General features: G+C 36.4%; 1 protein-coding gene across 2 annotated transcripts in view; it reads left to right on the top strand.

Moving 5' to 3' along the window:
* UNC5C (unc-5 netrin receptor C) overlaps positions 1-25,081 on the top strand; it is a 396,611-nt gene that overhangs the window by 285,984 nt on the left and 85,546 nt on the right. For both annotated transcript variants that reach the window (XM_072622972.1, XM_072622971.1), the window contains exons 5-7: positions 13,127-13,307; positions 17,721-17,888; positions 22,674-22,838. In XM_072622972.1, coding sequence (XP_072479073.1) covers positions 13,127-13,307; positions 17,721-17,888; positions 22,674-22,838 — 514 coding nt within the window. The remainder of the gene's footprint in view (positions 1-13,126; positions 13,308-17,720; positions 17,889-22,673; positions 22,839-25,081) is intronic.

The following is a 25,081-nucleotide window of genomic DNA, read 5'->3' as shown; positions in this document are numbered from 1 at the left end:
ATCATCACTCCTGATCTGGAGATACTTTTCTCTTCCCAAACTCAACTCCATCATGAACCAGTGAATTCTATATGATCCACTTTTAAATCTCTTGTTGACTTACCACAGCTCATTCAAATCCTGGATTGTTCCTACCATCTTCCTCCTTTGTTCCTTCTTATGTGCTGTTGAACAGAACTGAAGGAAGTCATGAAATTATGCTGACAAGATCCAGTACATATTTATGTAATCTAATCTCAGTTGTGCCTTCACTACCGCAAGGCAACCATTATGTTGTTGTTTAGTCATTTTTCAGTCATAGAAACTGACTCTTTGTTGACCCCTTTTGGGGTTTCCTTGGCAAAGATACTGGCATAATTTGCCATTTTCTTCTTCAGCTCATTTTACAGATGAGAAAACTGAGGCAAATAGGGTTACGTGACTTGCTCAGGTTCACACAGCTAGAAAATGTCTGAAGCCAGATTTGAACTCAAGAAGATGAGTCTTCCTTACTCCAGTTCTGGTACAACCATTATACACCTCTCTAATTTGCTTTCTATTCCACTTACCACAACAGTGACTGTCAATGTTCTCTTCTCTTCTCTACCTTCCATGGCATTCCTTTAACCTACCCTCTCAGCAAGAACCTTGCCTCATGTTTTACTGTGAAAATTGAGTCACCTACTACAAACTCATCCTGTTCCCCCTCTTCTCATGTCATATTCTCCAGATATTAACCTACATTATCTACTCCTCTGCGATAAAAAGGTGGTTATTCTCACCAAAACTAATCTTCCTATACGTACCTTGATCCCATCCTTTCCCCTTTTCACCAGAAAACTGCCCCCTATCATTCCCTTTCCTCTAATATTCAGTCTCTTTTTATTGATACTTCCTTCCTTGTTGCCTACACATATGCCTGTGTTTCCTTCACTCTTAAAAATACTCACTTGAACCTTCCATTCACATTAGCTATCACCTTCTGTTCCTCCTTCTCTTCTCTCAGATTCTTTGAAAAACTCTTCCCCTCACTAGTGATCCTGTTCCTTCTCCCCTCAGTCTATCCTAAACTTTCTGCAGTCTAGCTTTCAACCTCATTACCCAACTGAAAATACTCTACTCAACATTTCCAGTCATCTTCTCATTGTTGAATCTAATGGCCTTTCCTCAACACTAATTCTTCTTGACTTCTCTGTAGTATTTGATACTCTCGACTACTTTTACCTCGTGGATACTTTCTCCTATCTAAATTCTCTTCTTATGAATCTGACTCCTTCATTCTTGTTATGCCCTTCACCTTTGTCTCTTAGAAGTCCTAGTTTCCTTCAAAGTTCAGCTTAAATATGTGAAACCTTTCCTGACCTCCCCAACAACTAGTGACCCTTCAATCAATTTATATTAAATTTATATACACAGTTTCTCAAAAGTTTTAGTGCAGTTTTTATCCTTCAACACAATGAGAGCTCCAAGTGGGAAGAAACTATTTGATTTTTTCCCCTATATCTTCAAATACTAGAAGAGTTCTTTGCATATAGTAGGTGCTTAATAAATGCATGGTTTTTTACTAGATATCAATATATTTTATATAAATTTGCTGAGTGTGTGCCCCAAGAAAATATTAATTCCTTGGGGGCAGGAACTGTTCCTTTTCTGTCTTCATATCTCCAGCACCCAACATTGCCTGGTACATAGCAGGCACTTAATAAATGCTTTTTGATTGATTGAGAGACAGTGTCATATAGTGGATAAAGTAAATTGGCCTTAAAGTCAGCAAGAAATGGGTACACTTTCAGGCCCTAAAACATACTGGCTATGTGACCTTAGACAAGCTATTGGATCTCTCCAAGGTGCTGATCTGAATTGATGAGGGGAAAATTTCCTCTACCTATAAATTCATAGGTATAAACAAGAGCATAAATATCCCCAGTAATTTGTAGATATTGGGCACTTTAAAGAAAGGTTGTTGATGTTGAATTATATTTTTAAATGAATGTTGATCTCCTAATTGAATAACTTAATGTTTTGCAGTTGAAGTTAGGGGGGGCGGGGTTCAAGACAACTTAGTTCCCACAGTGTAAAGGGATTTATTTCTCCAAAGCAATGAACTTGGACATATGTGCAATTAAGGGAGTGTTTCCTCAGTAGGAAAACAAATCCGTTCTTTTGGCAGCTCAGACAAAAGTAACAACAACCGAGCAAAATGTCGAAGTTTTCACTTGCCATCTCATTCCCAATCTTTTTTTTTTTTTGACAGTCTCCTGGAGATGTAATTTCAAGCTGCTTACAGACCATTATTTTTTAAAACTTAAAAATACACTTAGTGTCACTTGAATCCCAGGATCCAATGAGTAATGGTTGAAGGGAGAGTGTTTTATATATCTGAAAAAATCTAATAATATTATTCGCATAATAATACTTGTACCTATTTCTAAAAGAGGTAGGAGAGAACTTAGCACAGCAGGACCTTGGGATATTCTCAGGGAGGCCCTCTTCTCTCTGGTCCATGGCCTTTCTCATTGAATGTGATGCATTTTGATAAGTGTATTCTAGCTTTTTATCCTTTAAAAAGTCTGCATTTGCTAGTAAATCATTGTTGTGAATGGAGTGTGCTCATTTTCATTCCCTATAAAAGAAATACATGAGCAACAAAAAACCATTAAACCCCTCAAAATACATGCTACCAGTTGGCTGGAAGCAAGATGATAAAAATGGTGCTAAAAGGTTGAAGGCTAGTTGAAATAGAGTCCAGGCACCATCTACTGAGAGACTGTAGTGGGGGCACATGACTCAATGAAGTATATTAGCCAGAGCTGTCCAATGTGCATTGTTAAAAGACATCAAGTGATTCAGGCTAATCCCTATACTTTCTAAGGCTGTGGAGCTTGGCAAGAAGTTTCAGCTTCTAGTTAATACTCCTGGTAGCTTGGCTTGGCTTCCTGTGCATTTGACAATTGACTCATACCAGCTTTCTATGGTTATATAATCATTTGATTAATATAGCCTCATCTAATTATTCTCCTCTTAAAAAGCCATGATCTTTGGGACACTTTCTTGCCCCATCATTGTTGTGTTCCATTCAAAGTATTCTGAACTGATAGAGACCAGTTTTGACTTTTCCTGCACATTTTTCCTGGACTCACTTTTCATATTGGGTGGCATGTGGCAGTTTCCCTCTGTTAATTAGAACAAATGTGCCAATTATGTTAATGTATCTCCCGATACCAATCAGTGAATAATTAGACACAACACATCTGTCTTTCAAGAGGGAATAGAAGGGGAAAGAAGAAAACTGCAAGGTGCCCTGTTCTACATTATTAGCATTTGGACTGTGCATTGCCTGAGACAATGATAGGACTGATACTCTTATGTGATGTGAGCTGGCTTTAGTAACACAGGAGACCAAAGACAGAAAAATTATATCATTTGTGGTCATCAACTTTTCTCCATTGTGCCCAAAGGGAGAAAAACAAAAAACCAAATCGCATTAGGAATTAATAACCTACTTTTATTGCCAGAACAGCCTCAGTCAGGGTTCTGCTAAAGAATTTAAATGCACTTATTTTTTCTTTTCTTTACATTGATCTATCAGTAAATTGGATTTGCAGCTTGTTTAACATGTGGTGGACGATGGATAAAACAACTGACTATTTGTAACACATTGAAAGTTCTGTGACACGATCTTATCTTCTAAAGACTCACTGAAAGCTCCTCAGGACCACTCGAGGAGCAGACTAGGAGTGAAGGAGAGAATAAGCATTTATTAAACGCTTACTATGTGCTAGGCACTGTGTAAATACTTTACAAGTGTTATCTCAGTAGATCCTCATAGCAACCCTGTGAGTTAGGTACTGTTACAATCCCCATTTTACAATTGAAGAAACAGACAAATTGAGGTTGTGACTTGTCCAGGGTCATACAATTTCTGAAGCCAGATTTAAATGCAAATCTAGCTAACTCCAGGCCAGTGAACTGCCCCCAAATGCTGAAATAGAAGCCTGGGCTAAGACAGGACACGGGAATGGTAGATTTTTTTCTTCTGTTCACACATGGTTTTGATTTCTTTCCATCACATCTCTACACACTGAGAGCTTTCCACTCCATGGATTTTGGAGGATATGAATGTTTGGTATGGTACTATCTCTCAAAAAAGTTATTCTTGAAATTTGTGGGATATAGTTATGTGCAGACAATTACAGGCCTGTAACCTCAATGCTCTGGCTGCCCTTTCTTAGGACAGGCTACTATAACTAGTCATCACATTTCCAAGAGATAACTGTGGAGGATTTGGTTATATTTTCTCTGCTCCCATCAGATTGAGCATCCATAGGTGATTCTCCCCTAATTAGGAGAAATTACTTACATCCCAATGCCATTTAACCAATTACCATCAATTAGCTTTTACAAAGGGATATTTACTTTGAAGATAAAGCAGGAACAGATGTATAGATATTTTCCCCAATTCCTTAGAGCCATTTTCTTCCTTCTAGCTCTTCAGTCTTGAGGATTTGCTTCTGTCTGGATAGCACTGATCTCCCCAACTTCATTCCTAATTTCTCTCACATTAATCCACCTCTTAGCTGCCTCTAGCCTGGAGGTAGAAAGTCAGTCCCAAAGGTTGGGCCTTGCTCCTCACAGCTTCTATGCTACATTGACTGCCAACCTCTCAGCTCTAGAGAGTTGAGAGACCAAGGTGTCCTCCAGATCTTTTGAATTCACAGTGATGAAGACCCCATTCCCTTCACCCAAAACAGAAAAAAATGCAAACATCACAGAATTCCATTTCATTATGCCCACATGGCCTCAGAGGGAAGAAATCCCTATGCCAGGAGATCATGACTTGGGTGTCTCACCAGGAACTGTGAGTAACAGTTCAATGACAAACAGAAAAGCAAAAATGGCTGAGGCAAGAGAGAGACATGGAGGAGTTCACTAAGGTCTTTTGAATAACCCTGAAGCCAAAGAGCTACATTCACAATGTGGTTAGCAGAACAGAACCAGCTAAATAATTATCTGGACATACACCACTTTCTCTCCAAGTCATTTCCCTTAAATGCTATCATGACCCTCCCAGAATCAAGATGTCCATTTTCATCCATGTGGAGGGAGATACACCATCAGATACACTCTGTGTGTGTGCCAGACCTCCACTACCTCTATAATAATGTTCTGATTCAAGGACAGTTTGTTAAGTGAATTCTCAAGGATATTTTAGGGTTCATACTTGGAGTGTGGGGATTTGTTATTTGTTAGTTTAAGAAGAATATGAGTTTCTGGTGTATTATTCTGCTTACTTTATCATACAGTTGTAGGCATTATGCATTAACTCTTTGTAGTCTGTTGACGTGTCACACAATTTCTATGATTTCTTTGAAAAATCCTATACTGAAATCAGGCTCCTTAAGAATTAGCTCATTTATGTATTCATTCTTCATTTACTTATTCATTCATTTATTTCTCTTTAACTAGCTATTTATTTGTTTGTTTATTTGTTTATTGTCATTCATCTCTTTTAATGGCATTCAGATGCAACACAGTTATTCTTCTAGGTGATACAATGGCTAGAACACTGAACCTGGACACAGGAAGATCTGAGTTCAAATATGGCCTCAGACACTTCATAGCTGCGTCAAGTCACTTAACCTTGTTTGCCTCAGTTACCTCATCTATAAAATGAGGTGGAGAAGAAAATGACAAACCAATCTAGAATCTTTCCCAACAAAATCTCAAATTGGGTTTTGCCTGAAAAATGGCAAAAGTATTATGTGTTTATTTAATTTTCTTCAGATTTTTTTCAGTGATGGAGAAAGAAACTACATCTTCTTGTCTGTTAAGATATGTGATTTCATTAAGATAGGAGCTCTCAGTGAGGGAATTCCTTCTATATTAATATTAGGTAATTATTCTGCAAGTTGAAATCTTAGAAAGTTGCCTGGGACATTAGGAAGGAAAAGCACCTTATCGGTCACATGGACAATATGTGACAGAATCAAGACAAACGTATCAAAGAAGCCCTAAAGAGACTGTCCCCCATCCCACGCTGCCCCTTTTGTTGTCTGGTATACATAGCATGTATCATCCTATGTGACCTCTTTTTGGTTTTATTACTAAAGTAATTTTTTATCTGCTTATTATAAATTCTCTACAGAAATGCTTGTTGTACAAGATTTTTTTCCCTCAAGAAGAAGCATTATTTACCTACTATATGCATAATAATATATGTATCAACTATTAGCACATTTTTTTGAATAAATCAATAAATCAAAGATTCTTAGAGTTGAAGGGAACTGAAATTTGGAAGAGTCGTATAGGATCTCTTTCATGCTATGTTAATACGATTGTGTATATTTGTACCTAATCATCTATTGCTTTTGAATTCTCAGTTTTTCTATCATATAATTGTGTATTGCAGATTCGAAATATCTTTTCTCTGTTAAAGGATCAGTGAACACATACGGTTCTAAAATTATTATCAATAATTACAAAATTACTTTAATAAGAAAAATGCACTCCTGATACATAAACCTGGAAAAATAAAATGTAAAAAGGGATATAACTAATAAATCAATATTCATTTGAAAAAATAGTTTAAATAAATAATAGCAAAAAAGATTAGTTGAATATATCCAAAAATTATTCATTATTATGATATTGGATTTTTATCAGAAACCCAAGGGTGAGTTCATGTTGGGAAAATAGCACTATTGGCAATATTAAAATCAAAAACAAAAAAAAAATCCCATGTTTATATGAATGGATGCAGATAAAACTTAGGCCAAGTACAACAAACATTTATGTTAAAACCCTATAAAGCATAAGCATTAAGGAGCTATTTGGATATTTTATTAAAATGCATATCTAAACCAAAAATCTAGCATGGTTTGCAGCAAACAATCCTTAGAAACTTTCTCAGTTAAAAAAAATAGGTTGGGGGGACAAAGATACTTCTCCGTATAAGAACTGGATATAGCTCAAGATTTGCTAGTGATAGATAACTGCAAAGAAAAAAAAAAACTCAGTTCCTAGATTACATGATGGGTTGCTTATAAAGTCACAAATAAAGGGTCAAGAAATTACTTAAGAAAGCCAATAGCATCAAGAAGTAATAGAATACAAAATAATTTCACAAAACTATTAGAATTTCCATATATAGCTAATATAAAAGTGAATAGAAAGTAGCTAAAAGTTGCATAAATAATGATCTAACAACTAGTCTACACACTCCAGGATTATATCAATGCATTACAAAATCCTCTTTAAAGAATTCAAAGAAGACAAATTATCAGATACAATATAACTGCTCATAGTTGGACCTCCTCAATATAAGGGAAATAAAGAACTAGACCAAATGGAAAGAAATAATCAAATAAAAGTATCATCGAGAATTTGTTTTAAAATTTCATCCATTTTCCTTATCCAAGACTTTGTAATTTTTTCACTGGCTTCAGGCTAAACAAAGTTGAAAACCTACTATGTGATCATTTTAAAACAAACAAAAAACACGGTTAACCTGTTGTGTCCTACCCTTGATTGCATCACCATTTATATAAATGGCTATTATCTTTTCTCTCTCTCATTTTTGTTGAAGATTTTTTTAAAAATAGAGGAAATTATATATACTGAATTATATACATATATATGTATATACTAAAGAACTTGGGCCTAAATATAAATATGAGTTTTCTAAAAAGGGCAGTGATTGAACTGTTGAAGGAAACTTGCCTTAAAGGAATTTTTAATAGTTTTCTGGCCATCTTCATCCTTTCGTCTTCTCTGATAGCTTAATTTTCAGCTAATAGTTTGGTACTGGAAAAAATGCTAGACAGTAAAACTATAAAATCACACATCACCAGAACGCCCTGAGTCCTGTCTATTCCATCTGTCTACTAAGACACAGGCCATAATAATTTTTTTTTTTTACCAATTTAGTTCATTGGAAACAAAGTAGATGTGCGGTTACTGTCCTTTGTTCTCAAGGATGTGTATTGATTAGAGAACAGATAAACAAACTGTTACATGGATTTTATGTCATATTACTTTACTGTAAGTAGTGATAAAGATGAAGGACACATAGAAGCATATAAAACTTAAATGAACCGATGAAAAGTCAAATAATCAGAACCAGGAAACAATATACACAAAAACCATATCGAGACAGTGGAAATGAAAATGCCATTATCAACAATAAAACTGAATTTTTATGTCTAATTATAATGACCCATAGAGACCACAAAGAAGAAAAGAGAAATTGGAGCATTACACATACTGTTAGACTTGACTGATGTGTTGGTTAGTTTTGTGGTATTGCTTTCACCCCCCACCCACCTCCTTTTTTCTTTTGTTACAAAGGATGCTCCTTTGGCAAAGGGAGTGAGAGGGGGAGATATGTTTGAAGATGAAGGTGGTATAAAACACATTTTTTTAGTACAATTTGTTAGGAAGTAGAATGGCGTAATGCATGTAGTCTTACCTGACCTAATTAGACAGAAAAGATCAGGAAATGAGACAGGGGGAATACTGCTAAAGATGCCTCTAAGGAAGAGTCATCATTTTTATCAGTGTTAGCACAGCATCAAAATTCCATAGGCAGGCAGCACCTCCACGTTGTCCCCAGCTGTTATCTCTACCCACTCTATGAGATAATGAGAATTGTAGAATATGTCTAAGTGAACCCAGCTGCAATTTGTGTTTGTCAAATATTTGTAGCCATTTTAGAAAGCATACTTCAGACTTGGCAGTACCCAAGCTATACTTTGCCAATAAACTTTTCCTGTTACTTTTCACCCCATGTGTGTTCTAAGAGAAATTTAAATTGTATATTCCTGATTCATTTTCAGTCATTTCATAGCAGTGTTGCTATTGATATCCAATAAATTCCCCTGGGTTTTTTTCATTTACCTTCTTTGCTGCAAGCTAGTTCTTATGTACTTTCAGGAACCAATGCAATCTAAGTCTCACAGGTTGAGATCACTTTGAAATTCAGAAGTCAAAATGGGACACCTCTAAGCCAACCCATTCCCTTTTTCCTATTAGATTTCGCTTATGTTTATTTTCTAACAAAGTGGCATCTTTGTGTGCTTCTTCATGTAATGTTTTGCATTCCAACTATGCAAACTTTATGTATCTAAGCTATTGTTGTTGTGGTGGTGGTCACTTTGACTAATTGTGGTTGTTAATGAGGTGAAAAATGCCAGTTAGGTAGTCCCAATCAAAAATAAGTAAATAAATTCACAGGAAGCCTACCATAAGCTCCCTATCTGATCCAATATGAAGGGATCTCATCATTCTTTCTACTACCCCATCCCAACTACAACTGTAAGAGGTGGAAGGCACCAGGAACCAAAATCCCTAATTCAAGATATCCATTCAGGAACCATTAATCCCTAACTCCTCCAGAAGCACTAGAAGGGAATAGAAAGGACTCAGGGAGTAAAGTCATATCCCAGCCTCAATATCTCCGTATAGGACTGAAGGAAGAAGATGGAGTTTGACTTCATATCTCATGAGACCTCAAACCCCAGATCCTCTGACTCAAGGAGTCAGAGGATAAGCATCCCAGTGTAAGAATGGAGCCAGAGCTCTGAAATTGCTTCTCATCTGCCCCTCCCAGGACTTTGTTAGGGTTCAAGAAGATATTATACCTTCCTCACAATTTCCCTATAGAGCTAAGGGAGGGAGTAAGGCACAGGTTGGACTGCCTCATCCAAGGTTGCAAGACAGGACAGGACCTGGCCGTGGTTTGCTATCCTAAATCAGGATTGTGTCAGGGGAGAGAGCCCTACCCAAGAATGGAGCTGAGAGGACTGAACAGAGCCTACGATTTGCAGGTTCAGTTGCTTCATCCAGGGCCATGGTCATTGTAATGCTTGAAACTACCTACATATATCCTAGATCCATAAGTGAAGCTGGGGTGCACAGACTAAAAATATTAACATTTAAGAAAACTCATAGTATGATACCAAAAACTATGGGCTGAAATAACCCTGAGATGAAATTTCAAAAGGAGAAAATGCTGCAGTTATTACCAGCAGAATCCATCAAAATGAGTTCCCCATAAGGACTACTAACTATATGACAGAAAAGTTAAAACAAGAGTTATAAAATGAAATTAAAGCTCTTGAGAAAAAAAAAATTGAAGTGATAACAACTTAGTCTAGATGCCAAAAAAACATTACTTTAGAGTGAATAGTGAAAAACAGGATGGAGCACAGAACTCCCTAATTCAATGATACAGTAACAAATGGTAGAGAAAAGTCAAAGCACACTCACGAAAATGAGGAAGGTATGAGAAATCTACTATCAAAAATGATTTGCCAAGGAGAAATAATTTAAGATTAACTGATTCCCTGAAAACCATAATAAAATAAAACCTCAGATATAACTTATCAAAACATCAGAAAATAAAACATTCTGGACCTACTAGAATAAGAGGGCTAGGTGAAAATAGAATCCATGGGTTACCAAAAAAAAAAAATTGACACACTTAGAAATGTCATAATCCAACTTCAGAATTTCATGTGAAAAGGAAAAAAAAACTTCAGTCAACCTTATAGAAAGAGATCTATACAAAGGGATCAGAGTCAGATTAACACAAGATAATAAATAGAAGAAAAAATGGAATATAACAACCTCCAACCAAGAAGAATTTATCCTGCAAAACTGAGCATAATCCTAAAAGGTACAACATAATTCCCAAGATACCACCATAAGTTCTTTTACTGCAGTATTTTCTTCTCCCCAGAGATATAATCAGAAATATTCTATAGAATTCATTGATTAATTCCAGCTACAACAGATGTCTAATGACTACCCCAAGAGAGCTGGTGAAATACCCAATACTTCTAATGGCCCCCAGGGTACCTCATTTTTTACCAAGGAGTGAGGGAGAAAATGACCTTATTTTAGATGTGAAAGAATCACACTCAATACATTTTAAAGAATAGGAAACTTGAGTAACATTATGATGTCATTTCTTCTGCCTACCTTGATGCTCGCCAGTGAAAATCTGAACAGGATATTTTTTTTAGGCATAAGAAGTTGTGACATGCTAGAAATGCATGCTAGAAGGGATCAGAAATTATTTGAAAGATTTTGTCCATTTTCTTCTTTCCGGAAAAATTCAAACAAGTGATTCAAGTCAGATTAGCATCAATCTTCTTCCAGCTATTATGGTGTAATGTTCTCATTTTGTTCTATCCATGTTTGCAATTGTTCAGCTACCATTTTATCATAATTTAAAATTTAGTTTCTGCAGATAACATTGCTGATATTGTGTAGTATGACAGGGAAGCATTCTTTCTCTTTGCAGTAAAATTCTGTTAGTGAATATATCACAAGAATATAATTTTATTATCAATCTGTGAGCCCTTGCAAGATTCTAGACCTTGTACAGACCCTGTTTTTTTTGAAGTGTTCATTCTGAGTATAAATACATCCTCAATGAAAATTTGTAATTCTGTTCAAGAAGAAAGTGCCTTTCTACCAACAATTGTGTTATCCCCTCCTCTTCCCCCAACCTAATCTCAACAATACTAAGCCTTGCATATCTTGGGCTTCCTTCCATTATATAAAAAGTTTGAATGAATAAATTTCTTATGAGATGGCCTGTGGATAGTGTGTTATGGTGCCTTGAAACCAGAGAATGTTGTAGTATATCATTTTTTTTACCTTTATTTTTAATACGCACTGGCTTTGCTACCACCTTTGTTAAGAAAGGTAAACTGTGCCAGGTTGGCATAAATAAAAGTCAACTCTCAATTATCTGTGAGTAGATTTTCAGTTTTGTAGAAAATGATCTTAAACTGACATTTTCTTTCCAAAGTAATGGCAACTAGAAGAGCTAGGTGCTGATATAGTGATTATCTGTATTTCCTACATCTTATGCCTAACTCTGGTATCTGACTGAATGAGTCGGGTTATATTTTAAGACTAATTAACGAATGATTCCTAGGCTTAGACATTGCTTGAGAGAGCCTTCACTAACATCACATTTAATTAGAGAACATATTAAGAATTAAGGAATAAGCAAGTATTTGAAACTTCAATCAAGGCATAGAACTGCTCCTACCCATATTTTTGCCACCTCAAGTGCTTGTTTGGTCCTATTTTACAACTTATCTATCAAATTTGTGTCTGAGGAATGTCATCATAAGGTTTCCTAGTTAGATAGACACTTAAGATGTGCTACATCAAACATACTGACAGATTTGCTGAAGAATTTTCAGACCTCCTCTGGAGTCTGAGATGCTTCTGACCATCTCAGAAATGGCACCAGTATTGATCTCCTATCACTGAAAGGTTTCTCTACCATTTTTGAACCCCTTAAAAAAAATCAGAAAATGTTAAGGTACCTGATTTCCCTGACTAAATGAGAGGGAGGAAGATGCCTGCTTTAATGACTAGAAAATGATTCTGCTTGGTAGGGGATAACACAATAAGATTTTTCTTTACTAATTGACATTGTTTCCTCTGTAATTCTATAGGGTTCAAGATTAAAATGTTTTTCTCTTTAAAAAAGATATCTAACTCTTGAGAATGGATGATGGATGAGCTGAGCTATATGGGGGGTGGGTAGATTGATTTTTCAAATGTTTGGGCTTAAATGACTCCCTAAACACATTCTTCTAAATAAGAGCATTTTCAGGGTAATTTAATCCATATGTTTCAACTTGACATACTTGAATCATCCACATTTTGTTCTATTAAAGCTATGTGGAATCTGAGATGATTTTGAGCTCTTTTTTTTACATCCCTATTTTCTTTTCTGAAATAAGCAAGTAAGTTACCAAGAGTAAACAAATCAAATACCAAATGGTTTGAGTTCTTTGAAATGCTTAAGCTATTATTTTTGATTGGGTTCTGAACCTGGCAATACATGTTCTCCCATCGCTACCTGCAGAGGAAAATGAAAACAATTTGAACACTGTATTTCCCAATTGGTTCATTGACATTTGAGTGCAATATGGTACAGACAGAATCAGCATGTTTGGCAGGTGAGTGATACTTGGTATGACCTCACTAAGTTATTTTCCCCCAATTTGCATATCATGATAAGGGAACATTTTATGCCCATCATGAAGTAAAAGCAAAAAGAAAAAAGTGTTCAAGGTTTCAAAAGTGGGGATTTATTTAATATTTTTATACACCATAGGTGGAGTGGTTGAAAAATGAAGAGATAATTGATCCAGTTGAAGATCGGAATTTTTATATTACAATTGACCACAACCTGATTATAAAGCAGGCTCGCCTCTCAGATACAGCAAATTACACGTGTGTTGCCAAAAACATTGTCGCCAAGAGGAAAAGCACAACAGCAACTGTTATAGTCTATGGTAAGCTTTTTTGTCTTACCTAAGTCGGGAGGATCCCAGTCCAGTTTGGTTTAAAACAAAGATTCTCATCAGCATCATGGCTCTAATGAAATACCTCCATACAGCCCTTGGCTCACTCCTAAAGGGTCCTCAATCTTCACGGTCTCCCCCTGTCAAGCGATATTTGGAATGCTTCTCAGGTAATGTGGTGTTACTCATAGTTGAATTGAAAAATCTCATTATACTGTCCAAAAGCATATGCTCAGTTGACTACAGTCCAACTGTATGTCTGGTCTCAAAGCCTGGCCATTGGGCACACCAAGTTATAGCACCACAGAATAGAGACCAAGGTGTTTGAAGGTACCTCATGGATTTTCTGGGGGCCTGAACTATTCTCAAAGGTCTGAAGAAACCTAAAACATCCTAATGTATGCTAATTTGGCCCCCTCAGAAAGATTACAACTTTCTCAGAGGGCAGAGAATACATATTATACTTCTTTTCTATCCCCAGCAGTGCTGGGTACAAGCAGATATTCAAATGCTTAGTGATCGGTTGATAGAGTGATTCAAAGGATGCATGGGAAAGAGTCAAAGTACTACGAGATTCTTTGAGAAACACAGAACTAACTAGAGTTTACAATGCCACTAGAAAGGACTGTTTTGGAGATGTGGGTTGCAGCCCTTACTGAAAGAGTTAATACTTCAGGAATCCGATTTCATGGATGTGGGTACTCCTTCCATCAATGCAAATTTCAGCCCTTCTGCATCTTAGTTAATGAGGCACTGAGACTGAAAATTTATTCATCCTGTGGACCACCTATCAATGAGCTTTTTTCTCCCATTTTCTCTGGGTTGGTCCTCAGAGAAGAGGTCCTGATCGACCAACACACTGATCCATGGACCTTTTCAGTTTGGTAGAATCTGCTAGACTAGGTGCTCTGCTGGCATAAGAACCCAGGATCTTGCCATGACGGAAGCATCAAAGAAAGACTGCAATGACAAAAATGTGTCTCCCTATTCTATCATCTTTCTTTAGCGGACTGATAGCTATAATCGTGAGTCAGCTCATCATGTGATTATAGCTTGATTACTACTATAGAGTAAGTTGGCATAGTCTCTTTGAGACAGAAAGTTCCACAAGGACTGAAGCTAAAAAGTTTCAGAGTGTAAAAGGTTTTTTGTTTCGTTTTATTTTTACAAACTATCATTTTAGTGATAAGTTGTTGTTCAGTTGTGTCCAATTCTTCATGACTCCATTTGGGATTTTCTTGCCAAAGATACTGGATTGGTTTATCATTTCCTCTTCTAGCTCATTTTACAGATAAGAAAATTGAGGCAAACAGGATGAAGTGACTTGTCCAGACAGAGCTAGGAAGTGTCTGAGCCCAGACTTGAACTCACAATGATGTGTCTTCCTGACTTCAGTCTCAGTACTCTATCCACTGGACCACTTAGCTGTCCCTTAGTGATAGGACAAACTATGAAAAGAATTTTAAAATCCTGTGATGACTCTGAGCATTAATTTGCTGGTCAGTTTGAGAATTATGTCTTATTGTAATTAATTACCTTCCTTGGATCACAATGAGGATATTTCTTACTCTGTGTCTGTTGTAAACCAATTCAGTGAGTTCATTAGCAGAATGTGGAAAGCAAAGAAGAAAGAGGGCATGGTCACAATGTATACAAATCATAAATAAAATATGATCGTTGGACCTAGATACATTTCATTAGAGTTCAGTGTAGACTCAAGTTTTTCTCTTCAGTGGTGTAGTATTTATACAGTACTCATAGATCTAGCATATATGATACATACTCTGTTCAAGAACATTGCAAACACAAGTGACTCAATGGTTTTAAATTGTGAATTAGAATTCAGATTTAGAGCAATTTAAATGCCAATTTGCTGAGGTTCTTAAATAGGAAATCTGTCCTGAGGCTAGCAGGTGAAAGTAATATTTAAATATTCTAGGACAAGGAAGCTAGAGTTGGTTAAATAGCCTTGGGGAAAACTGGCAGTTTTCTCCATAGGCTATCAATATGCCTTGCCCTATTCTCTCTTTACCCGCGTTGTCAGAGATTAAAAGAACTGGAAGGAAACAAGATGAAGTATTCTAAGAATAAGTATATAAAAAATGTTTCTTGCTATAAGCCTGTTAAATGGATTTCTGGTACTTTTGAGATTCATGAAATAATGAATATCTGTCATACACTAACTACTGGGGACCATTCCCATAAGTCACTAATAAATCTAGAAGGTACCACTAAGATTTTGAGAACCCCCTTACCTAAGTGGTGAAATATTTGAAAAAAATTCTAGAAAGACTCCTGGAGAAATGGAGAGTATGCTTTAGGTATGTACATGTATCAAAATGCAGATAGTAGTTAATCCACATGCTATACTTATCTTACATGCCTTCAGTTATAATACGCTTCCCATTCTGATTTAATTGATCATTAATTCACTTAACCAGCTAGTCAACATGGTGGAGAAATAAGTCAAACCTGCTGTTTTGACTAAATTAACTTATATAACTAAATTGGATCAAAATCATTAATATATTTGAATGTGTTCACAGTTTGAAAGATAATTAATGGTCTGTCATTGAAATAAGATAGTTTTTTAAAATATATATTGACTTTAGCCTTTGTGTAATCATGTAGAAGAATTGTTTCCATGACAACATTTTAAGAACAACTCAGTGACTCTATATCAGCATTTTGTAATGGAAAAGAACAATAAACTAGAAGCTGGAACAACTACTTTCTTAGCCGAATCCTGACATTTAATAGATATCACCTTAGAAAAGTCACTTCACTTGAATGGCTCTAAACTTCTTTATGAGTCAGTGAGGTGATACAGTGGAGGTTTAGGGCTGCTGCGACACTGAAACAGCAACACCTAGGTCCCGCCTGGAATGAATTTGACCCAATCCTTCTTTCAGTTCTTTAAAGATAAGGTTTTTTAGAAAACGGGTCAGGGTGAGTGCAATTCTAAAAATCCACATATTGGCCAGATTCTTAAGGAATCTGAGCCCTTTAATGGAGGCAAGAGGGATCTTTTATACAGAAGACTATGGGATCAGAAGAGGGGTCTAGATGGAATTAAAGACTGGTGGTCTAGGGTGGGGTTGGGTGCAGACAATGAAAGGGCAGTCAATTAACTGGAAAGGTCCAATTGCCCAAAGTGAACCCTAGGGACCTGGGCCACGTGGAAAAGTCCAGGGCTTTTCCTTTTAAGGGTTCCAATCCCATCCCCATCGGCACTACAGTGTTCAGAGCACTGGGCCTGGAGTCTGGAAGATTTAAGTACAAATCTGACTTCAGACACTTATCTACTAGCTTTGTGAACCTGGGCAAATCATTTAATTTCTGTCTGCCTCAGGTTCCTCAATTGCAAAACACAGATAAATAGTAGCCTTGTTATAAAGATCAAATGAGATAGTATTTGTAAAGTGAGACAGCTAGGTGGCACAGTGTATAGTGCCCTGGCTTGGAATCAAGAAGACTCATCTTCCTGAGTTCAAATCCAGCCTCAGATACTTTTAGATGTGTGACCATGAGCAAGTCACCCTGTTTGCCTCAGTTCCTCGTCTATAAAATAAGCTGGAGGAGGAAATCACCAGCCACTCCAGTATCTTTGCCTAGAAAACCCCAAATGGAATCATACAGTCAGACACGACTGAAACAACTTGACCAACAAAACAAGATTTGTAAAGCATATAGTACAATTCTGGGCACAAAGTAGGTGCTTAATAAATGCTTGTTCCTTTCTCCCTATATGTGGTATGATGTTGAAAAAGTTCAAGACGTAGTTTCTGGGTAATTTGATCATTTTATAAGACTAGCATGTTTATTAATAAAAAGAGGTCAGTATCATTCTCAAATGCTAAAGACCCTTTATGGTGGTGGGCTCACAGTTTATATGCCCTTGGAAGAGAAGGTATTCTTGAGGGTAGCAATCAACTCTGATTGGTTAACAATTTATGAGAGAATGAATATTATAATGAGAGGTTGGGCTATATCCCAATGAGGTTCTTAGAGGTATGTGACTTGGATCACCCAAGTCTTGGTCAAAAAGACATCAGTTTCCATACCATCTGGTGACAAAAGGGACAATCCACATTTTCCCAGACCTGTCCAGTAAACACAATGAGCAGGAACCTTCCCTTTAGCTCAAACTTAGAATTCCTTTTACTATCTTTGAAAAAGTGGTCGATTTCTGGATGAAGACGTAGAAAAGGGAAAAACCTTGGTCCTGACTCAATAATTAGTCATTAACTCAAGAGAGACATAGTCATTTCTCTCAGTGGTTTTGACTAGATGACCCCTGTGGATCCATCCTATTTTAAAACTTCTGTCTAGACTGTTTCAGAGATGGGTTTAGGGTTTTTAGATGTGTGTATAATGACATGTTTATTATCTTCCTTGTTTTAGTGAATGGTGGCTGGTCTACCTGGACTGAATGGTCTGTGTGTAACAGTCGATGTGGACGAGGTTATCAAAAACGTACAAGAACTTGCACCAACCCAGCACCACTCAATGGTGGTGCCTTTTGTGAAGGACAAAGTGTTCAGAAAATAGCCTGTACAACATTGTGCCCAGGTCAGTAAATCAGGTTTCCATATTTCCCTACCTCCTCTCTAGACCTTTCGTTGATAGAAGTGAGTGTGGTCTGCTTAGACTCAAGTCTAGCAATGATGATATTTACTGTGGGTCTTGGGGCAAGGGGGTGGGGCAAAAACATCACCTACATATCGACTATTCAAGGGCACTCTTGCTATAACTGACCTGGATTTGAAATACTTAAAAACCATCTTTCCACCTAATTCTTATCTTGCTGATAATTCAAGCATTTGATAAAAGGGCTATTCAAATATGTAAAATTGTATGCAAACAGGAAATCCAAAAATCAGTTAATTTAATCTTTCCACGATATTCCACAAAGTTTAAGCCAGTATGAATGCTTTGTAATATAAAAGTTTTGAGCAGCATTGAAAGCTGAAAATGTTAAGAACAAAACTCCTTGGTCCTCAAAAAGCTGTGAAAGTAAATCAGAATATAAATTTAGAAAATGATTTGGAAGGAATCATGCATAACTGTAATGTCAACTTCTAGGCAAGGCAACTAGAAATTTGGGGCATAAATTAAAGAAACTGAGAAAGATTTCTGACAATTGAGTAATGAATTTTGCAAATACCAAATAGCCTACTTTTAATTAACTATATGTATGAAGTGTTTAATTTATAGATTATCCACAGCAATGCCTAATCCCAAGATTGCTTCTTTGCCACCCAGCTCATTCCTACGCTATCTCCTTGTTGTGTTCAAGGAATGAAAACAACATTTAATATTAACCTAAGGCAAACACAGCTAAGAAGTATGCATACTATGAATAGAGTATGCATGTAATACATGCCAAAGCAAAATCTAAGTGATTTTAGAATAATTCAAACCCTTACAGTACTACATTAATATGAATAAATTGAGAATTAATTATACAACCAACTCAATTATTTAGTAGTGGATTATCCCGTTTGTGCATTAACAGGTGCCTTGCTCCTCTTTCTTCCTTATTTAATATTTCCCTTGTTAATTTCTTGCTAGGCAGGACCTCCTCCTTCAGATATCACTCATAGATAGAAAAGTCACTGAAACCAACATTTATCACTTTCACAGATTCCTGAGTCTCCAAGCAATCACACTCCCACTGTGAACCATTTGGTTATTTTGCTATATGATACTCCATTCGTCTGTAAACTAGACTATTTCTGTCACATAGTAACTTCAACATTTTTTTTATGTGCTGTCCTATCCATGTTATGATTTTCACAATAACAAATAAAAGTAGATGAACTTGTAAAATATATATAATACATATAAACAGAATCCAGATTTAAGCTTTAATAACCTGAGGCATAAATGCTACAAATTCACTAAAAGAAGTTTTTAAAAGGTCTGTCAGGTATTAAAGGGTATTAAAATTCAACTTAGCCACTATTTTGTGCTCTGTGTTCTTCTGGATGATTTTTGAACTTTGTAAAAACTTTCCTTAGCTGTGGCTCAATGACTAAAAGGATTGCATTTATAATCTTTCCTTTGAGATTACCAAAGAATGAGGTTTGAATGCATACATAACAATTTTGACCCTACAAGAAAAAAGTCTAATAGAGATAGATCAGGTGACCAAGGTGGTCAACCAATCCACCATGCTGAGAAAGTATCGTCTGGAAACTGTCATGCACACAATGCATGTGCCACCTTTTCTTAAATTAAATTTACATATGTAAAGTTACAAAATTCATAAAATTAAATAAATATAAAAGAAATTTAACAGTTAAGTGATTTTTTTTATTTTTGTGAGTTTAAGGCATTTATAAATCTGAAGTTATTAGAGCTTAAGACTTCGTTAAGATTTTTGGAACACTGTATATGTTTCAATTTTGCAGATAAGATAGACAGATAATAGATATTTCATTTGTACTTAGCATTCCTAATTTTCTGGTCATCTGTACTTTCTGTTAAGTCAAGGCTAGTATAATATTAAAAACAATTCATTTTTCATAGCAATCATTTCACAATAGCCTTGCGATGTAATGATATTATTATAACGACAACAATAATCCTCAAAAAGTATATCGTGTCTTAAAGTTTGGTGAAGTATTGTATGTACATTGTCTCACCGGTGCCTTATAACAGCTCTTCAAACCAGAATTATTTTCATCATTTTATATGTAAGGAAACTTATAAGTGAATTACCCTTGTTCGCATAGCTAAATATGAACCTATGTCTTCCTGATTCCCCCAAAATTATGAGAACTACTATCCCCATTTCACAAATGAGGGTGCACAAATCACCATGGCCAACCACTGTACTATGCTGCTTCTAGCACTTAATATAAATTATTGTTGGGAATTTCAAACTATTTTGAATGAGTCCATCAATCAATAGGCATTTAGTTCCCACTGTGTTCCAGGCACTTTATTAAGTACTTAATATAAAAATACAAAAGAAAGACAGTCCCTGGGTTTATATACTAATAGAGAGATAAGAATACAGACCAGAAGGTGGTGGCCAGGTTTTGGCATAGATAGTCATAGGGAATGTAAATGGAGCTATAAGGGCCATAGATTGACAAGCTCTTTGGGAATACGGAGGGGAATTACAGACCAAAATCTGTTGTCCTGGTGGTTAAATAGATAAATGTAAAGCCTGGTCTCTGTGGACTAGATATATTGGGTTAGGTGTATCTGTATTCATTGATCAATCAGGACAACTCAGCCCCAGGATGGAGTCCCAGAACTGAGTGGATTAATTCTCCCTTGTGAAAAAATGATCTCTACAGGTATAGGGTCAAGAGAGTCACTGTTTGTGATGCAGAGAAGACAGTAATGGAAGAGCAGAGAGCAACATGCTTGGGCTGAGCAGGCCCTGGTGGAATCAAACCTCATTAGCCTATATTAGCTTTATATATTAACTTCAATGGACCAATCAATCAATGTTGAGATTCATAGTAAGACTGCAAGAGGACAACCAAGTTACTTAAAATTTTCCAGTGAAACAAGAATTATTACATGGGACCAGGGGTTTCTCATTAGCCTTTAACTTTTTTAAAGGAATCAGCATCTATGCATTATTTCAGGCCTTTCAGTAGACCCTTTGATAATACTACTAGGAAACCTACTTGTAGCAATTGAATTTAAAAGTGTATTTTGGTGGAAAGAACCCTAGATGTAGAATCAGAGGACCTGGGTTCACATCCCACTTCTCACACTTACTACCTAAATGACCTTGGCCAGGTCACCTACTTCTAAGCTTCAGTTTCCTCAGATATAAAATGAAGAGTTGGCCTAGATGGCTTCTGAAGTCCCTTCCAGATCCTATGGTCTCAACACTCCACTCCTTAAGTGACTTCCTGTCCTTTGGGACAGAGTGGGTTTTATTCACAAAGAGAGGGAGGGCTAGATGGAAAAATTCTGAGTGCCCCCTGGACCTCCCTGGGGACAATTCTGAGAAACACCTCAAAGGAAGAAAGGGATCTTGAAAGAATTGCCCCAACTTCAGCAATTGTTAATTAAGACCAAAAGTACATATTGTGCTAAACAAACAAACAAAACGAAGATAGAAATGGAGAGATAAATAGGACATATGAATGAAGGAATTTCAAGGTTACTTCAATAAGTAACATAGCTTAGATTTAAACCCCAGTGTTCTTGTTTCACATTCGGGTTCTTTCCATTGGATCAATTGACCTTGGGTAACTCACTTCACTTCTTGGGGGCCCAGTTTACTTACTTATCAAATGACGAATTGATCTAGATGACCTCAGAGTTCCTTTCTAGCTCCAAATCCTATCTTTTTCCCCTTCTCAGTCCAGTTTGGGTCCAGATACACAGATGCAGATGCATCCCAGAATTTCCTCAAAGTGCCTTTGTTAACACTTTGGAAATCCCAAAGATGTTGGGAGGGAGCAAAGTCATAGAGTGGAAAGAACACTGGATCTGTAGTCAGAAGGCTTTGTTCAAATCCCAGCTATGATGGAAGGTCACTTTAGGACTTTCATTTCAACAAATGGTTATTAATATGCCATTCACCATAGTATAGACTGGAGATCCCAAGATAAACAAATAAAACAAAGCAAAACTATTCCTGCCATAGAAAACAGGTAAACATATAAGATCAAAATTCACACAAAGTAAATAAAAAGTAATTTAGGGTTGCTTGGGAAAACAAAATCTTGTCTTTGTCACTACTTTAAGCCTCAGGCTTTTTTATTTTTTAAATAAGAGGTTTAGAGTCTTAAGATCTCTTAGGAGATCTCTAGAACCTGTTAGCATTGTTTCATTTGGCCTTCAAAACAAGCATGTTACTCTGGCTGCTATGTTTCTATGCTACAAGTAACAAAGAAATCTCATTCTCAACTTTTTGTTTATACGTCTGTGACATCCAGGAAACACTGTAAGCAAAACCCTAAAGTATGCTATTATTTTGTGTATTTTTATATGTATAGTACCTTGAAAATATCAATATCTAGACTTCTTTTCATTGAAGTTACTGACAAGCCTGTCACAAGACAAAAGAAAATGTGATTCCAAAGGACTGAACCTGAAAAATCAATGTGACTTCAGTTCTTATGACATTATGATTTCTCCAAAATAAGGCTCCTTGGAAGGAATGCATGAAAACTGATGAAATCAGATGTAAAGGATGTCAGAGGCTTTATCCGCAGGCATGAAAAAAAGCTTCTTGGGAATCATGACCAAAGTATATCTCCCTTCCAATTTACAGAAAAGAAATAGAGACCCCCTCCCCCAATTCAAGATAACATCTACATTTCCCTGAGTGATGCTCTTTTTATATTTGTTTTTGTGCTTGTGTGGGTGTGCTAGTGGATGGTCGGTGGACAGCATGGAGCAAGTGGTCGACCTGTGGAACAGAGTGTACACATTGGCGCAGGAGAGAATGCTCAGCACCAGCCCCCAAAAATGGAGGCAAGGACTGCGAGGGACTCGTTTTACAATCCAAGAACTGCACAGATGGGCTATGTATGCAGAGTGAGTAGAGGGAGAAAGTGGAGAGAAGGGAGAGAGGATTGAGGTTTTAATATTTGGAGTGCTGTGAAGTAAATAACAGAACTTGAGAATTCTTTGAATGAAAAATGGGGGAGAGGGATCCATAGCTTAATAACATCCTGTCTCATAGGCACATCAGAGACCACCTATCTGCCCCGAATTAAAATGTGTCTTCACTGTGGCAGATAACAAAGGGATAACCCTTAGAAGGCATAGTACTGGATAAGGTTCATGGTCATGTCACAGTGGTACATCTGATTTTTTCTGACTGTAGGGTAATATGTAAGTCAAAACCAACGCTAAAAGGAAGTCATTTACTACAAGGATCAATCAGTTATATAAGATAGGAACATAGGAATGGGGACTAGATCTAGGATTTTATTGATAGAGAGAATTCTTCCCATGGAAACCCTCCCTACCAGAGAAGATCAGCACATTCTCTAAAACTTAGAGTCTTGGAGAGTTACGTAGATCACTGAGAAGATGAGGGACTTCCCCAGGACAGAGTCAATGTCAAAGGTAAGCCCTGAACCAAGCTTTTCCTAGGTACAAGGCCTACTTTCTGTCTACTGTGCAATTTTCTCTCTCTTTTATAGATAGAAGTATTTTAATATATTTTTGTATCTAATAGTGAGGATATATATGTGTATATATGTATATATGTATGTATGTATATACAAAAAAAAGAAGACCAAAGAAAACATTACATATAAAAACCCTGCAGATATATGTGATGAAGTTGGTATTTGTTCAAGGAGAAAAATAAATGTTTGTGTGTGTGTATATTTCTCATATGTATATTATGTCTATACATACATATGTGTATATATACATATAGAGAGAGAAATCAGAGTTTACATATAAATATGGAAACATGTAGATACAGGTATATTTAGTATCCCTGATAAGTTAGCTCCAAGTTTCAGTATACTTTAACCAAATAAATTGATGACAGTGCCCTTTTAACAACACTTTGAGATTGTTGAAATTGTGTTGAAAACCTTAACATGAGTTTGATAAAGAAAATTATACCTGGTCAGAATTTTTAATCCCAAAAAGTGTAGGAAAGAGTCTATTGGAGCTGTCTGCCATGTAATGCCTCCATGGGAGCCTGTTTGGGCTCTTTACCCTTTCACCTTTATCTTCTCCCTATATGAATGGCAAATTTGCTGCCCTTTGCTATGAATCTGGGTGCTAAGAATTAACATCTGAACTCAGGCCAATGCATGTGACTCAGTCAAAACAACCTGCTGTCTTCTCATCTCAGGCACTGGCATCACTAATTATTCATTTCCTAAGTCATACAGTCTACCAAAACAATTTGCAGTCTCCCCCCAGACAGGCAGAAAACCATCCAAAGGAATTAGTATGTGGTTCTCAAGTATTTAAAATAAAACTGATTTTATTTTCTACTGTACTCATAAAATTCTCCTTATATAGACATGTACCCTTCAGATTCTTTACAAACAGTACCTTCAAAAAAAGCAAATTCACTAAGGAAAAAAAGATCCAAATAATTGTATTTTGAATGCATGATAAAATCTCTATAGTGACTTTCTTTTTATGTTGATGGTATCTATTGCATGATTTGAGAATGTTACTGCTGAGTGTGAATCCTGAGTGGAAAATATTACTATGAATTTCACCCAAATATACGACTAGAAATGATGTAATGAAAACACTATGGCTGTAGTATTAGCCTCCTAGCCAAAGGTAGAATGCTCCTTCTAAGCTATGATGTGAAGGTTTTAATGATGTGTTTTGTCACGGGTACATCTTATGATAATGTTTGTTTCACAGTCGTTTCACATCCCTTGTTCCTGAGCGGAATGTCGTGATACACTATTACATCTGCACTCTCTTTATCTTTTTATTTCCCTTTTTCTGTTCTGAATAACATTTAAATCTAAGTCCTGTTCCTCAGATTCCAACTTTGTCTACCCTCCAGGTACACCATATTTCATTATCTCTCCTCCCCCCCAACTCTCCACCCACCTTCTCAAATTATAACAAGCAAGCAACACATCACAATTGGTTTTGCTTCAATTCATGAGATAAAATGATTCTAGCTTTTAGTTTTAGCATATACTCACATAAAATATTGGAATCTTAATGTTTTTGACTTGGAACCTTAAAATCTCGATGTGATCACTTAAGGAATTGCTGGAAATTTTCCCTCATGACTGAAAAATTGTCAAAAAAAGATAAGACAAACATGTATTTTG

The sequence above is a fragment of the Notamacropus eugenii genome, chromosome 7, assembly GCF_028372415.1.
Source record: "Notamacropus eugenii isolate mMacEug1 chromosome 7, mMacEug1.pri_v2, whole genome shotgun sequence".
Lineage (NCBI taxonomy): Eukaryota > Metazoa > Chordata > Mammalia > Diprotodontia > Macropodidae > Notamacropus > Notamacropus eugenii.
The sequence above is the reverse complement of the archived record's forward strand: the minus strand, read 5'-3'. Positions and strand labels throughout refer to the sequence as shown.